The sequence below is a fragment of the Mus caroli genome, unplaced genomic scaffold, assembly GCF_978045245.1.
Source record: "Mus caroli unplaced genomic scaffold, Mus_caroli_1 scaffold_1, whole genome shotgun sequence".
NCBI classification, from domain to species: Eukaryota; Metazoa; Chordata; class Mammalia; order Rodentia; family Muridae; genus Mus; species Mus caroli.
This window is the reverse complement of record NW_028227256.1, coordinates 167,217,114-167,233,814: the sequence shown is the minus strand read 5'-3', so window position 1 is coordinate 167,233,814 and position 16,701 is coordinate 167,217,114. Positions and strand designations below refer to the sequence as shown.

At 42.3% G+C, this 16,701-nt stretch overlaps 1 protein-coding gene across 1 annotated transcript in view; it reads left to right on the top strand.

Moving 5' to 3' along the window:
* Nuf2 (NUF2 component of NDC80 kinetochore complex) overlaps window positions 1-16,216 on the top strand; it is a 33,319-nt gene extending 17,103 nt beyond the window's left edge. The window contains exons 9-15 of the mRNA XM_021165446.3: window positions 224-320; window positions 1,507-1,569; window positions 3,212-3,349; window positions 6,404-6,544; window positions 7,572-7,747; window positions 9,121-9,256; window positions 15,638-16,216. Coding sequence (XP_021021105.1) covers window positions 224-320; window positions 1,507-1,569; window positions 3,212-3,349; window positions 6,404-6,544; window positions 7,572-7,747; window positions 9,121-9,256; window positions 15,638-15,769 — 883 coding nt within the window. The 3' untranslated portion in view covers window positions 15,770-16,216. The remainder of the gene's footprint in view (window positions 1-223; window positions 321-1,506; window positions 1,570-3,211; window positions 3,350-6,403; window positions 6,545-7,571; window positions 7,748-9,120; window positions 9,257-15,637) is intronic.
* The last annotated feature ends 485 nt before the right edge of the window (window positions 16,217-16,701 follow it).

Sequence of the window (16,701 nt, the reverse complement as noted above, 5' to 3'; positions counted from 1 at the left end):
GATAGAGGTCATCTATCAAATGACTAAAAAGTATGTAATTCAGAAACAAGGCATCAACTCGGAGCCTGCCTGCCTGCCTGCCTGCCTTCCTTCCTTCCTTCCTTCCTTCCTTCCTTCCTTCCTTCCTTCCTTCTTTCCCTCAGTGTTGAGAGGCATAGGTTTTACCTGTACCTTTCCCAGTTAGGAATTGATGAACTCTCTTGGCCTGTTGTGTTGTGTTTAGTACAGTTCCGGCTGAAGAGCAAGAGGAGTTCAAGCAGTTCATGGATGACATTCAGGAGCTGCAGCACCTGCTGAATGAAGAGTTTAGACAGAAAACGGTATCCGTGGGACTTTAACATGCGCTGTGGGTGCACCCAGCTGGGAAAAGCACAGCTTTCCTTGCTAAAGAAACAATATGTGGCTGTGCCTGTTTATGCTGCCAGTGCTGTGTACATTCAGGATGTATAGAATTCTGGAACAGGTTCTGCTGTGAGGCTGTGGTACCCTGAACACTGTAGCAAACCCTCTAGGGGCGTGGGGTCAGTTTACATATTGATAGGAAATACAGTAGTGTTTAGCATTTAGCCTGCACTAGTTTTGATACTTTGTTCCCAGCTTCCGTGTTAGCTCATGGTACTTTCCCTGTGCATCTGTGAAGCTGGAGTTTGAGTTTGTTATTTAAAAGACAGCATATCAGTAAGAGGAAGTGATGATTTTCAGATCTCAAGCGACTCCAAGATGACTGAGTTTTTGTGCTGCTGAGTCGATATCACACACATCTAATGAGTTAATGATTATAAATTAGGAGGAAACTCTTTCAATTTTCATATTAATTTTTGAAATGCTACAGTGGTATTAGGACAGATTTTTTTTTTTTTTTTGGTTTTTCGAGACAGGGTTTCTCTGTATCCCTGGCTGTCCTGGAACTTACTTGTAGACCAGGCTGACCTCGAACTCAGAGATCTGCCTGCCTCTGCCTCCCAAGTGCTGGGATTAAAGGTGTGCACCACCAGGTTTTGTTTTATGTTTTGCTTTTTCATCATCACTACTAACGTATTGACATAAAGGCTGATTTTGGCTCACAGTTGCAAAGGGTTCAGTCCACCATGGAGGGGAGCAGTCATATAGTGGGGACAGGAAGCCAGAAGTAGCGCTCCCAAAGTGCAAGGCAGTGAACATCTTCCCAGGGCCCTGCTTCCTCAGGCAGGAAGCTCTGCTGCCTCCTAAGAATGTTTTCAGATTTGGTCCATCAGTGGGTTGGACTGTCTGTCCGTTAGGTGAGAGTCCCTGGTGAGCTCGTTGTCTCCAGAATGCCCCTCCCAGGTACACTGACTGGCGGCCACCACCATCCAAGGTGTTCCTTAATCCAATTTCACTTAACGAGACTCACCACCAGGATAAGGAAAGGGACTCTCAGACTCTTTTACCAAGAAAAGAAATTCCTCTTTTTATCGTAGGAAGAAGTAGCTAGTGGTTTAATTCTAATGTTTTGAATTATTATAACACAGTTGTTTTTTCTCTTAGACACTGCTGCAGGAGGAATATGCCAAAATGAAATCAGATATTTCAGAGAAAACCAAGCATTTAGTAAGTATCTTCTCTGGTCCCTAGCATTTAACGTCTGAGTGTGCTGCTATGTCTTAGCTGTGTGCAGACTGTCATGTGCAGTTCTGTTAGCTTTTCCTCTCAAAAATGAGACCAATTTTTAACTTTTTTTTCAACTTAAATACAGAAACTATTATGAAAGAAAACAACACAAACATTCAGAAATATATGAAGAAAACAAAAAGGACCCAAAGTTAACCATACAGTCGGATACATCGAATACATACCTATCTACCTAGCTCTATATATGTAGAGGTATATAGATAAATAGATACAGATAAGTATACATGCAATGGATTATTTTTCTACTCAACACATATCTGTGTAATTTTACACAAATAATATCATTCTCAGTGAGTCTCAACCTCACACATAGCCTTACTGTTGTAGTAAAGATGGCTAGCGGGAGCTTCAGAATAGCTGCATCTTACCAATGGCTGCATCAGAGTTGGATTATGTAGATCATTTCTATTATCCATTATTTCCCACTGGACTTGATTTTTCTCTGTATTCTAACTTTTGTATGCTTTAAATGTGTATGTTCGTCAGCCTATACTAAAATCTTAGCTCAGGATATGAAGATTAGAGAAAATGCACATTGAATCTTGGCTCCTGTTACCAAACTCACATTTAGAAGGATTCTAATTTGTATTTTTACCAACAAAATATAGGTATGTCCATCTTTCTACACTCTTGCTAAAAATAAATGTTTTCAGTTTTTACATTTTTAAATGTTTTTCTTTCTGTTCTATGGGGAAAATCTCCTTCTAATTTGACTTCTTTTAATCTAGTGATTTTTGGCCGTCCTTGTAAGTCTTATTCTGTAAATTAGGCTGTAGACTTCTGTTTTTATATGTGTATTTCTTTTTACACTTTTAAATTGTTTAGTCACCATTTTAATGTCACTGTTCCTGTGGGTATTGCCTGTACTGTTTGTCCAGAGAGGCAGGGAAGATGTCGTGTTGGAGAGAACTTGAGTTTTCTCTACCGTGTAGATAGATCACGACTTGGCGGCAAGCACCCTTTCCTACTGAGCTGTTTTATAGCCTAAGAACATTTTTTTCCAGTTAAAAATTTTAGAAGAATTATACAAGCCTTACATATAATAATATATTTTGTCATAAAATATTAAAAATCACATACAGAGAGATTTCAGTGTAGAGAAAGGCTTCCTTTTCTCAGCCCACGTGGCCGGACCTTACCTTGCTCATGCTTTCTTGTGTTGCACACATACCTTACTTGCTATTACTTTGAGTACCAGGGGAACAAAAATAACTTTTTAGAACTCCAGCCAGGTCACATGGTTAACATAAAACACATCAGATACACAATTTTAGTGTTGCCTGTACTTGTGTTGATTATGAAGGGGTGTAGAGGATATGGGAGGAGAGTTTTCAAGGGTCCGTCGGTGTTCCTAGGAATGGATGCTGCAGCATCTTAGCAGGACCATACTGATCTCAGAAATGCCACCGAGGGCATTAAGAGTCACTCTGAGGAATGAAGCAGGCTATGGTAGGCAAACATCAGTTTACCCTGCCACAACAGGCACGGCCCGAGCCTAAGTTCTATTATTGAAATGGTAATTTTATTGTCTTACCTGATTGGTGAAAACATTTCTCAACAGAATGAACAAAAGTTGTCATTAGTTTCTTTGAAAGAAGTTGAAGACAATTTGAAAAGCAAAGTTGTGGACTCTCCAGAGAAGCTGAAGAACTATAAAGACAAGATGAAAGGCACCGTCCAGAAGCTCCGCAGTGCCAGGGTCAGTCGCCTTTACCTGTTGGCACTCTCTGAATTACTTAGTGTCTGTGCAGATTTCTCTCCTGAATTTCTATGCTCCTCTCTGACGTGTGGGGTAGAGGGGAAGAATGCAAGCGCAGGACATCCGTGGAATCCCACTGCGGCTCTGAGGCTTTGGCCTGGTGGGTCTAGAGGAAATGCCATGTTTGTGTGGGACTTCATCACGCAAGGGTTAGAGCAGAAAGGTATTACACATAATGCACAGTTTTACAAAGAAAAACTAAAACTACAGTGTGAGCTATGAATTCATAAAGTGTGGTTTGGTTTTTTGGTTTTTTTGGTTTTTTTTTTTTTTTTTGGTTTTTTGAGACAGGGTTTCTCTGTGTAGCCCTGGCTGTTCTGGAACTCACTTTGTAGACCAGGCTGGCCTCGAACTCAGAAATCCGCCTGCCTCTGCCTCCCGAGTGCTGGGATTAAAGGCATGTGCCACCACTCCCGGCTCCTTGTTTTGTTTGTTTGTTTGTTTTTTGTTGTATTTTCTTTATTTTTTATTTTATTTTTTATAAAGTGTGTTGGTGAGCACAGGTCACATATGAGAAACCTTCTTTTCTCCTGATAGGTTTTGTTTCAAATATAAAACTGCTGTAGAGAAGTTAAATCCGTTGGAAAATAAGCATTAAAAAATAGAGGATGCTTTGGAATAATAAAATGCGAAAATTCTGTTTGTATTTGGAGGAATCAGATAGGAGAGGGCAGTGGAAGTTTGTCTCAGTATCTAATCATTCAAGGCAGAAGAGATGTTCCCAGCCAGGGGCTGCTTTGAGGAGTGGACTGAGGTAGTGGGAGGACAAAATTAGATGAGGTAGGCAGACAGCTTGGCTTCTCTCTTCAAACAAGGTTTAAACCTATCAGTAAAAGGAAATTTTATCCTTGTTATCCAGGTAATTCCCAATAATAAAAATTGTCACTAAAAATAGAGAAGAAATTCATCAGAACCCAAACGGGAAAGAGAAAGAGATTGGAGAGTCTGTCGGGATGGCTGGCTTGTTTAAGAACAGTTCTGGTGGCCCTGGGTGTTTACCTAAGTAGCAGCACGCTTGCTTGCTCAGCGTGAGGAGGCTCTGGGTCTCAGCACACCCACTATTAAGAAGGATTCTCTTCAGTCAGCTATTCCTCTAAGGAGAAAGCAGCTGGGTCATTTCTGAAAAGATATCCTTATGTGAATTAGACACTTAAAATCTTCACAGATTTGAACATTTATATAATTCTTGACCACATGGAATACATATACCCCACCCCCACAGTCTGACTTTGTAGCCTAGACTAAACTCCTGATTCTCTTGTCTCAGCCTCCTGAGGGCTTAGATTATATTGAAACTGTCTTTACATTTACATGAAAGCCCAGAGCTTAGAGAGAAAAGACCTGCTAAAGCACATTTCCTGTGCCCATTCACTGCTCTGGTTGGTGTATGTCAGCTTGCCATTGTCCTAGACATATCTGGGAAGAGAGAATCTCAACTGAAGACTTGGCCTCCATTAGATTGGCCTATAGGCAAAGCTATGGGACACTTCTTAATTTATAATCAAGGAGGGCCCAACTTACTGTATACAAGTGGGTCCTGGTTTTTCTAAGAAAGCAACCTAAGTAAGCCAGTGAACACTGTTCCATGGCCTCTGCTTCGGTTCCTGCCTCCAGGTTCCTGACTCGAGTTTTGGCCCAGACTTCCCTTCGTGTTGGGTTGTAAGATGTAAGCCAAAATAAACCCTTTCTCTCTTATGTTGCTTTAAATTTTATCTATTTTTATTTTATGTGTATGGATGTTTTGCTTGCATGTCTGTCGGTGTACCATGTGGGGCTAGTAGCTTTGGAAGCCAAAAGAGGATATGAGATCCCCTGGGACTGAAGTTACTGACAGTTGTGAATCATCATGTGGGTACTGCGAATTGAACCCAGGTCCTGGAAGAACTAGTGTTCTTAACCACTGAGCCATCTCTCCAGACAGCCCAGCTTGGCTTTTGGTCATAGTCTTCATCACAGTAACAGGAAGCAAAGGAAAGCAGAGGGAACTGATCCATTATGTACAAAAGGTGTTTACGAATTCATTTTAAAAAAGAGAGAAAGAAATGAAAATTGAACGGTATGATTAGGTCTTTCATGAGAAATTAACTGTTTAGTAAGATCAGGCAGGCAGTAGCCTAGTCAGGAGGAGGAAAAATGTCTGCATTGGTAGGTGGTTGTAGTGAATGTGTGTGTGTGTGTGTGTGTGTGTGTGTGTGTGTGTGTGTGTGTGTGTGTGTGTGTATAGATAGATAGATATTAGATATTTTCCTGAATATATATTTTTTCTCTAATTTTAAAAGGAGATTATCTTTCTAGAGAAACAGATGTTAATAATAGTTATTACTTAAACAAACAGAAATATTTTAGTAGATAATATGACTTCCCTGTAGTATTCAGTAGTAGTCTGAGGATTAACAGAACAAAGCTTTGGATTGTTTTGGTGATGCTGAGAATCAAACCTTGGGTGTTGTAGGCACTAGAAGAGCATTGCAAGGTAAGCTCTGCCCAGCCACAGTGAGCCCTTTCCCTCCACATGAAGAATCTTTGAAAAATTCCAACAGTGAATTGTCAGCTGGTGAAGTAGTGGCAGTTTTCTTTGTTAAGGATATTTAGAATTTAAAAGCATAATTGAGAAAGGGCTCAAAAGTTAAGAGCACTGGCTGCTTTTTGAGAGGAGATGGGTTCTATCCCCAGTGCTTGCATGGTGGCTCACAGCTGCCTATAATTCCAGTCTAGAGGATCCAGTGCCCTTGTCTAGTCTCCTGCACCAGATATGCACATGAGGTACATGCAAACAAAGTACACATGCACAATAATAAATGAATGAATCAATGAATGAATGTGTCATATGCTTGATATATGTCAGTAGTGGCGCCTTGCTACTGACCTAGGAACTTAGTTGTTGTGTGTTCTTGAACTTTGAGTAGCAAATGCAGAAATTATTGAAGAGCAAATTAATTGACTTTGTGGGTTCATAACAGAATATTAAACTGCTCTTTTTTTCCCCTCCTAAAGGAAAAAGTGATGGAGCAGTATGATATCTATAGAGATTCTGTGGATTGCTTGCCTTCCTGTCAGCTGGAGGTGCAGTTATATCAAAAGAAATCGCAGGACCTTGCAGATAATAGGGAGAAACTAAGCAGTCTCTTAAAGGAGGTTTGTATTGGACATTATTTCTGTCATTTGTGTCGGGCTGTTACACTGCATTGGATTCACTTTCATCTTTTGGTTTGGTTTTGTTTTTTTCAAGATAGGGTTTCTGGAACTCACTCTGTAGACCAGGCTGGCCTCGAACTCAGAAACCCGTCTGCCTCTGCTCCCAAGTGCTGGGATTAAAGGCGTGCGCCACCACTGTCCGGCTTGGATTCACTTTCATCTTATGTTTACTATCTTCCTAAAGAAAAACTAAAGTTGTTCTGTGGTAGTGTGTTCTGAGGAGTCAGACATCTCCCCCTAAGCATCGGGATGTCAAGGCGTACTGTAACCTTCAAATAAGATAACTAATAGATTAATATAACACAATTTAGTAACGAGTATATTGGCTCATCCTAACCAATGTGATCACTTATCATCAGTGGCATAAAGTCCCAGCTTAGTTCCCAACATTGCACTGAGGGTTAATAGAGATATCAAGCTTTGAACAGAGTCTCCTCTGGGGATGAGAGGCAACGCTATCATCTTGGTGTCTCCCATGCTTGAAACCATTTTCAGATTTTAATTCAGGCCACTCCCACCATTACTGACATTGCAGTAAACATTTGTTGTTTTTTAGAGAGAGGGCTGTTGAGCGCCTGTCACTTGTCAGTCCTGGCAGACCAGCAGGGGAAGCTTGCTCGCTCTGCCAGCCGGGCTCTTTCCCTTGGTTCAGTTGTATTTCTTTACTGAGCTTTCAGGGCCGGAAGACTTAGCTCCATTTCACAATTGTGTTTTACTCCAGCTCTCCCTAGAAACTCCCCCCTCCCCCACCTCTCTCTCTCTCTCCCCCTCCCCCTCCCTCCCTCTTCCTCTCTCCCTCTCCCTCTCTCTTCCTTCCTTCCTTCCTTCCTTCCTTCCTTCCTTCCTTCCTTCCTTCCTTCCTTCTCTTTCTCTCTCTCTCTCCCTCTCTCTCTCTCTCTCTTTTTCTTTTTTAAATAATAAATCTTGTTTGGTTGTGTTGACTTTAAATATTCTTCATAAAACACAGAGCTTGAACTTGGAGGACCAGATTGAAAGTGATTCATCGGAACTAAAGAAACTGAAGACTGAAGAAAATTCTCTCATAAGAATGATGACTGTAAAGAAGGAGAAGCTTGCCACGGCACGATTCAAAATCAACAAGAAGCAGGAGGATGTGAAACATTACAAGCAGGCCATGATTGAGTATGAGCCATTCCAGTGTGGGGCGGAGGGTGCAACCAGGAAAGCTCACAGGCTTTCAAAACCACTGTGTTTCCTTTTATCATCCACTAATCCATCCATCCATCCATCCATCTATCCATCTATCTATCTATCTATCTATCTATCTATCTATCTATCTATCTTTCTATCTAATCTATCTGTCTGTCTATCCATCTATCTAATCTGTTTGTTTTCATTCTAAATAGTTGTTTTTATTTCCATAGTTTGCAATAATTTTTTTATTGCTTTCCACTATTGTCACAAAATGACTACACTCTCAATCCAAGTCCTGGTCTAGATGCACAGCTACATTCAAAGGTTTTTTTTTTTGGAAACATGAGCTTAATGTTTGCCTGACAGTCTCATACTTGGGCCAGCATGGAAGAGGAATATTTCTGTCCAACTTAAAATATCTATTCTTTTCTGTTTTGTTGTTGTTGTTGTTTTATTTCCTTTATGTTTTCAAGAAGAATTCTGCCTCTAGTGTCTGAGATAAATATAATTCTGTCACTATGTAGAAATAGGACCACAGGTTTTTTCATTTATCTATTTGATTATTGATTGATTTATTGATTGGTTGGTTGGTTGGTTGAGGTTTTTCTGCTTGTTTACTGCTTTTTGAGACAGACAGTTTCTTCATCTTAATCTTTAAAGAAGTTGGGCACTAGCGTTTATTTCAGTGCACTTGAAACATAGTGACCCAGAGAGAAAAAGTGCATTAGAAAAATAATCTTGCTATTATTCAGGTAAAAATCAATACATTGCTAAGTTCTTCTGAAGTATGTAAGTTATTTCACCATTAGTCTCCTTGTCAATTCTTGGAATGTGCTTTTAGAATACGTGCCACAGATATGTCTAGGATGTCAGTCCTTAGTCCTTCAGTGTGGCATTGGGACTCTCGGGTATGTCCATGTATGTGAAAGGAAAAGGGATTGTCTGTATCTGGCCAAGTGTGCTGGGACGCTGTACTGATGCACATGTCCACTAACTGCCTGGATGTGCACACTGAGCCGCTGGAGCTGAGCCTTCATGGTAAAGAAAGTAAGTTTCGAGGGCTGGGGTGTAACAGTGGTTGAGCATTTGCCTAGCAAGTGTCAGGCCCTGGCTTTGATCTTCAGCTCCACAAAACAAGGAGACAGGAAGAATCACTGTTGAATGAGGTGGTTCCACATGCCAGGGTGTGACTATAGGGTACCACACTGGGGTTTCGTGGGGTTTGTCTGCTTGCTTTGATATCTGGAAGGGTTCTGAGCTTGCTAAGCAAGTATCAACACGATGGCTCTGGGTTCACTACTAGTCTCTTGTCTTTTAAATGCTCAAGAGAGCTTATGTCCAGTGTCTCTATTCCCTTTTAGAGACTGCAATAAAGTTCAAGAAAAGAGAGATGCTGTCTGTGAGCAAGTAACCACCGTTAATCAAGAAATCCACAAGATTAAATCTGCGATTCAACAACTGAGAGATACCAAGAAAAGGGAGATATTGAAGTCTCAGGTGGGTGCTTTTAGGAGACTGAGCCCGTGAGGTTAAAATGTAGATGGTGTTACCTGTGCAGAGAGTTGAGTTCTCCAGAGCAGCGCTTGACCTCCCAGGCCTTCACTTTTATGTCCATGTATAGCAGCCCTCGGGTACCCTCTGATAGTCACAGCTATGCATCTGCTGTGCCTTTTCCCTACTTGCCTTTTAGCATATCACAGAGCACCATTCTTTGGGGTAAAAGTAGTTGCTTAATAAAGGTTCTGAAGTCATTAGGTAGATGGACTTCACTCAGGATGTTTTAAGTAATAGCTCTAAAAACCTTTTACCAAAAGCTACTAAAGTAGGCTCAGTCCGTTCAGAATTCCTAGGCCTCGTCTTTTCACTCCTTTCCATCCTCCTGTTTCTGAGCTTGCCTGACGTGTGATAGTTGTACTCACACTGCCACTGTCTTGCTCTGTCCACACAGTCTGGGAAGATCTAAGGAAAGGAGACCTGAGATACTCTGCCCCACTTTCTTAAATAAACCAGACTCTGATGTCACTTGTTCTAGGTGGAGTTGTTGAGCTGATTATTAATAGATTCAAACTGATAACTAGCTTGAATTTGAGCTATCTTTGTTAGTCATTAAAGATGCCCAGGCTATGTCATATTTCTCTTAGCTCTGTGCACATGTGTCTCACCAATAACACAACTTTCCTGGCAATACCAGCTGTGCTTTAAAACTCAGCATGGCATCTGAAATCATTCCTACAATGGCCTTGGGTATAGTCTATTTTCCATAAATATTTATAAAGTTGAAAGGGCACTGAGCACTGTGTCCTAAAACTAGCTGTGTGTTGCAGTTCAGTGAGGAGTTTTGAAATGAGCAAGGCCCCTCCCAAATACATTGAATTAGATTCTAAACAATAGGTCCCACCACTGAATTGAGTTGTCTGTTTATCTCTAGAATAGGGTGGCATTTGAGAGCCGCTGATGGGCTCTGTAATTGTAATTGTTTTCTCTGGATGGAGCTCATAACCACACAAGCTGTTCTGCTACAGCTGTAGTTGTTAAAATGTTATTTCTCATTCTGAATTTAAAATAGTCAATGTCTGTCCTCTGGTGGACTCAGATCTTCCGTCTGGAATAATCTATACCCCGTTGTATGGAATGACCCATAAGATGGTCCTGTGTCTTTCAGTTGTCTCTCATTGTGTTTAATAGCCGGAGGTCCAGCCACTCTTTAATTTTCAGATTTATTGTTTTCCTGCTTATCATTACTGCTTCTTACCTGTCATTATTTACTCTGTAGAACGTAGTACAAACTGCAGTCTTCCCAAGTACTGCTGTAGCCCCAGAAGCACAGAGCTTCTGTTCACAGAGCCTTGTTTTGGAGGCTGGGTTGTCAGCAACAGTGTCTCACCTTCTGTTCATGTTCAAATTATGATCAGTTAAAGACTACATCTTCTTCACGGGCAACTCTGCCAAGTTGTTTCTTCACCATACCATACTGTGATGAAATGATTGCTCTCAACTCAAGATCTTAGTATAATGTCTTGCAGGCCTAATTGTATTTCTTTCAGCCTAGATTCTCAAAATGCCAAAATCAGTTTAAATCTCATCCACACTAATTCTTTCTCCTTGTGTAGTGTCAGTGGACCCTGGCTGTGCTGTAGCTCCCCCAGAGCACACAGTGTGTGCTCAGAGCTCAGGCCAACAGTGCGGCTTGCTGTGCTGTCGTTCCTTTACCTGCCCGCTCAGGTCCATCAGCTCCTCAGCAGCCCGAGAATGGCTGTGCATGCGAGGGTGAACTTGAGTGCATTTGGTCAGTTCTCTTTCCTTCTCATAGCCACGCTTCACAAAGATGCACAGCACAGAGTGTCAGAGTGCTCTTCACACGGGCTGCCAGACGCAGGGCACCACTACCCTGCTTTAATTTTGGCTCACATAGATCCCTCATCTAGCTTTGCACTCCTCTTCTCCTTGGACAGCATTAAAGATCTGTTTCCTGTTCCAGGTAGTAACAACAAAGTTATATAAGGTTCAAAATCTTCCCTGTCTTTTCTCTTCTTCACCCTTCTTCCCATTTCATTTCTTCCCTACAATGTCTTCATAAATTTCTTTTAGACTATTTGATATATTTCTAAGATTACATAATTTTTTAATATTTCTCATCATCATTTTATATCACAAGGAATTGACATTTTAGACCTGCCGGAGATAACCCTGGCTGTCAGACTCACAAAGTTAATATTATGATTTCTTTGTCCTCAGTGATACCCTTCATGACTGACCCATTTTATTCACGCATTCATAACCTAATTTTTTAAGTCTTATGAACTAGAGCAAAATGCTAGCTTTCTTCATTGAGTCCACTTTTAAATCCCTGTGTTGAGTACTAAGCAGTGCCTGTCATCTCTCTGAAGTAATGCTTTCATAGTTCATTTTCTTGTTTAAATCAGGGCCTCCCTATTCTCTTGCAGTTTATATTCATTCATAATGAGTGGATTACCTGAACTTTATAGTCAGTATTTAGCAAGGGTGTGAGTGCCCCTGGATATCAAGGTCCCCGTGGGCTCAGGAGTCAAGTTGGAGACAAGGATGTTGTCCCTGCCTCTAAGAATTTTGCGATGAGCAGATCATTTCCATCCTTTCAGGTCCAATAGGAGGTGTACCTGACTTCACACTACACTACAGAGTCAGAGACAGAGCAGTGTGCACTGTCACAGACACAGATCAGTAGGCAAAGCAGGACAGAAAAAAGAGCTTGAAGCTAGAGCCAGCTGGTTTGTTTGTTGTTTTGCTTTTAACAAAGATGCCACAAAAGGTCGCTGAGGAAACGTCAGGCACATTAACAAAGGCGCACAAGAAACTGGATATCCCCATACAGAAAGCTGAAATAGAAAGAACGCTTTCCTCTCATCTGGCACCAAACACAAACTCCACAGACCATAGCATAAGACATGGAGTTCTGAAACTGCTAGAGAAAAAAACTAGAGAAAATACTTGAAGATCCAGGCACTAGGGAAGGCCTTTTTGCATAGTATTCAGCTTGCTCAGGAATAAGCCTGACGGTCCACAAATAGCAGCTCATGAGCTCAGAAACCTTCCACAGAGCAGGCAGAGCTGTCCACACACTCACAAACAAAACACAACTCACAGAACTGTGCACCTGATAGGATGGTGCCCGGACTCACAGAAGGGAGAAGCCTTCTGACGGTGCACCTGATAGGATGGTGCCCGGACTCACAGAAGGGAGAAACCTTCTGACGGTGCACCTGATAGGATGGTGCCCGGACTCACAGAAGGGAGAAGCCTTCTGACGGTGCACCTGATAGGATGGTGCCCGGACTCACAGAAGGGAGAAGCCTTCTGACGGTGCACCTGATAGGATGGTGCCCGGACTCACAGAAGGGAGAAGCCTTCTGACGGTGCACCTGATAGGATGGTGCCCGGACTCACAGAAGGGAGAAGCCTTCTGACGGTGCACCTGATAGGATGGTGCCCGGACTCACAGAAGGGAGAAGCCTTCTAACTGTGCACCTGATAGGATGGTGCCCGGACTCACAGAAGGGAGAAGCCTTCTGACGGTGCACCTGATAGGATGGTCCCCGGACTCACAGAAGGGAGAAGCCTTCTAACTGTGCACCTGATAGGATGGTGCCCGGACTCACAGAAGGGAGAAGCCTTCTGACGGTGCACCTGATAGGATGGTCCCCGGACTCACAGAAGGGAGAAGCCTTCTAACTGTGCACCTGATAGGATGGTGCCCGGACTCACAGAAGGGAGAAGCCTTCTGACGGTGCACCTGATAGGATGGTGCCCGGACTCACAGAAGGGAGAAGCCTTCTGACGGTGCACCTGATAGGATGGTGCCCGGACTCACAGAAGGGAGAAGCCTTCTGACGGTGCACCTGATAGGATGGTGCCCGGACTCACAGAAGGGAGAAACCCTTCTAACTGTGCACCTGATAGGATGGTGCCCGGACTCACAGAAGGGAGAAACCCTTCTAACTGTGCACCTGATAGGATGGTCCCCGGACTCACAGAAGGGAGAAGCCTTCTGACGGTGCACCTGATAGGATGGTGCCCGGAGCATAGGAGCCGTTCAAAACACCGGACAAGAAAACAAACATCCGTAGGCCAGGAGATGGAACTGAGCTCTCAAAAGAAGAAATGCAAATCACTAATAAATGTTTTTAAAAATATTCAACATCCTTAACTATCAGAAATGCAAATTCAAACGATAATCTGTCTTATCCCAGTTAGAATGACTAGCTTTAAGAACAGAATTGATGCCAGAAACTGGCAAGAGTGTGGGTGGAAGAAAGCCTATAAGAATTTATTTATTTATTTATTTATTTATTTATTTATTTATTTATTAATTTAGTGTACTTATTAATTTAGTGTGTGAGCACACACCTTGCTTATGCTTGAAGGCCAGAGGACAACTCTGTGACGTGGCTCACTCTTCTTCCACCATGACGTGTGTCTTGGAGAGCGAGCTCAGCTCCCGGGCTTCCCAGCAGCACTTTGCTGTTGTACTGGTCTGAAGGACTGTTCACTGCTCACGGGACTGTAAGGTGGTGCAGCCACTATGAAGCCAGTGTGGGGTGCTTTGGTTAAAAATAGGACTGCTGTCTGACCCAGCTGTAGACCGTTGTAAGACAGGCTGTTATGTGGTCGCTATACTTGCTTATTCATGCTCATGGCTGCTCTGTTGAAGTCACCAAGAATCATCCTAGATGTCCACCTACAAAGGAATGGATAGTAAAACTGGGGTGCATGTACACAGTGCACTGTTATTCATCCATAAATGAAAGAATATAGATGCTAGTGGAAAATACTATATTGAGTGAGGTGACCAAGGCCCAGAAAGACAAAAAACCACGTTCTAAGTGTTAAATGTGTGTACTTATGTGGAGTGAGTGTGTAGATAGCAAGACCTAAAGAGTCTGTGAGGGAAACAGGAAGCTTTAAGGGAGAGGGGTATTAGAACACAACCGATACCAGAATGGAAGGGGAAATACCAACAGTATATTTGAGACAGGATTTCTTTATGTAGCTCTGCTGTCCTAGAACTCACGTAGTCCAGGCTGGCCTCAAATTCAGAAAGCCAGTCGCTTCTGCCTCCTGAGTACTAGGGTTAAAAGCGTGTACCACCATGGCTGGCTTCCAACAGTATATTTTTGATCCATGAAATAAAATACTTCTAGGATCAATGGATGATGTTAGGTGTAAAAGTCCATGAATGTTATAAAATTCTAAATCTCTCAGATTTCAAAAATGAGATTATCAGACCAACACTTGGGTGAAACATTGCTAGACTCCGAGTTATGCCTTTCTGTTCTGAAACTACTGGCTAGGTAGGCACTGTGCCCTGAGCCCTCGATGTGTGTCTAGTGCACCAGAGGGGCTAATGGCGTTAGGATTATAATCTAAACTTTTGAGACAGGGTTTCTCTTTGTAGCCCTGGCTGTCCTGGAACTCACTCTAGACCAGGCTGGCCTCGGACTCAGAAATCCGCCTGCCTCTGCCTCCCAAGTGCTAGGATTAAAGGCGTGCACCACCACTGCTGAGTTTATAATCTAAATTCTTTACTTATAAATAGCTCCAAATGGCTAGTACTATAGCAAACAGCGCTGGGCTAGGTTTGGGTTTTCTTTCCATCCCAGCCCTCTGCTTTGACTTTAGAAGGATATGCCTTCACAGTAAGACTTTTTATATGCCAGCTGTCATTATAACCTCCCACTTGTGTATAGACATTTACTTGGATATTCTAAAATAGTATTGAGAAGGCTATATCCCATCTCCTTTTACACCCAAGAGTGTGCTCAGTGCGATGCCACGTTTGCTTCTTGTGGTGTGTTGCTGGATTTGGGTTTCCTGTTCCATTTATCGTGCCTCTGTCTGTGTAACTAGCTCCTCCTTGGAAGTGTGCTTATTCTCAGGAGAAAAACATCGCTTTGATGTACTAAATGGCTCGGTGTGTATTTGCAGATTGTATTTCCTTTTTTAGCTACACTTGGCTTTGACGGTTTCTCGAAAGTGATCTCTCTCTGCCTGCCTTACTCAGCTCTCCAATAAGCACATAACCTAGTAGAACGAGGAGCTTCAATTGATCTATAGCCTTTGAGTGTGCTGATTGCTCAAAACAGCATTCACACAAACCAGTCACTGATGCACCTGCTTGTTCTTACAAGATTTAAGAAATAAAGCTTTCAGAAACTTCTGTTTTCTTGGTGGTTCATAGTTTATCTCAGCTGTATCAGCTGTAGTCGTTGGTCCTGGGTAGAAAAGATCTAAGCTCTTCCAGCCTTGTAATAGAACTAATATGAATGGCCATTGGAATATTTTCAACTCGGGGATAGGTCTGGCTGTCACATGGAGTGAGTACTCTTTGTCATTTGTCCTCAGGAGATCTTTGTAAACTTGAAAAGTGCTCTGGAGAAGTACCATGAAGGCATCGAGAAGGTAGCAGAGGAGCGCAGCGCTAAAATAGAGGAGAAGGCTGCCGAGCTGAAGAAGAGGATGGTCCGAATGGTCTGAACAACAACAGCCCTCCTGTAAACGGCCTGCTGCCTTTCTGCTTCTGTTTGCCATAGTTATATTGAAGCTAATGGAAGTACCTGCAATATCAGCTCACTAACACGGGTACCACTGGTTCTTGTTTCTCTTTGGTGTCCTTTTCTATGGCGGTGTGCTTCCTATGTGCCTCCAGACCTGTCCCTGAGTTGAAAATATTCCAATGGCCATTCATATTAGTTCTATTACAAGACTGGAAGAGCTTAGATCCTTTCTACCCAGGCCAACGACTACAGCTGATACAGCTGAGATAAACTATGATGGGGATACAACTCAGGGCCTTGCATACTACACTGACTTGCTTTCCCAGGCTCCAACATGCCATGTATTGTATAGACTTTTACTACAATTCAAATAATGTGTACAGCTTTTATGTCCCTACTCTCTCTCTTTTTCTATGTACTGGTTGGAATAAATAGATACTGAACTCTGTGAGTTTTACTACTGTTATCCAGGATGTTGTTTCTTCGACGTTGGAGTCCCACACTCTTGAGCCTGACTGTGCCCTACGCATTTTAATTACATGCTCATTTGATGCTCGCTCATTCAGCCTTCCCTACATATCTGATTGCTGTTGTTTAGGTAGAGAATTATGATGATCTCTGAAGACTTATTAGCAAAAATTTGAACTGCCACAAAAATTGAAGATGTTCCAACTGGTAAGAAGGACACATGCTCCACTATGTTCATAGCAGCCTTATTTATAATAGCCAGAAGCTGGAAATAACCTAGATGTTCCTCAACAGAGGAATGGATACAGAAAATGTGGTACATTTACACAATGGAGTACTACCCAGCTATTAAAAACAATGAATTTATGAAATTCTTGGGCAAATGGATGTATCTAGAGGATATCATCCTTAGTGAGGTAACCCAATCACAAAAGAAGTCACTTG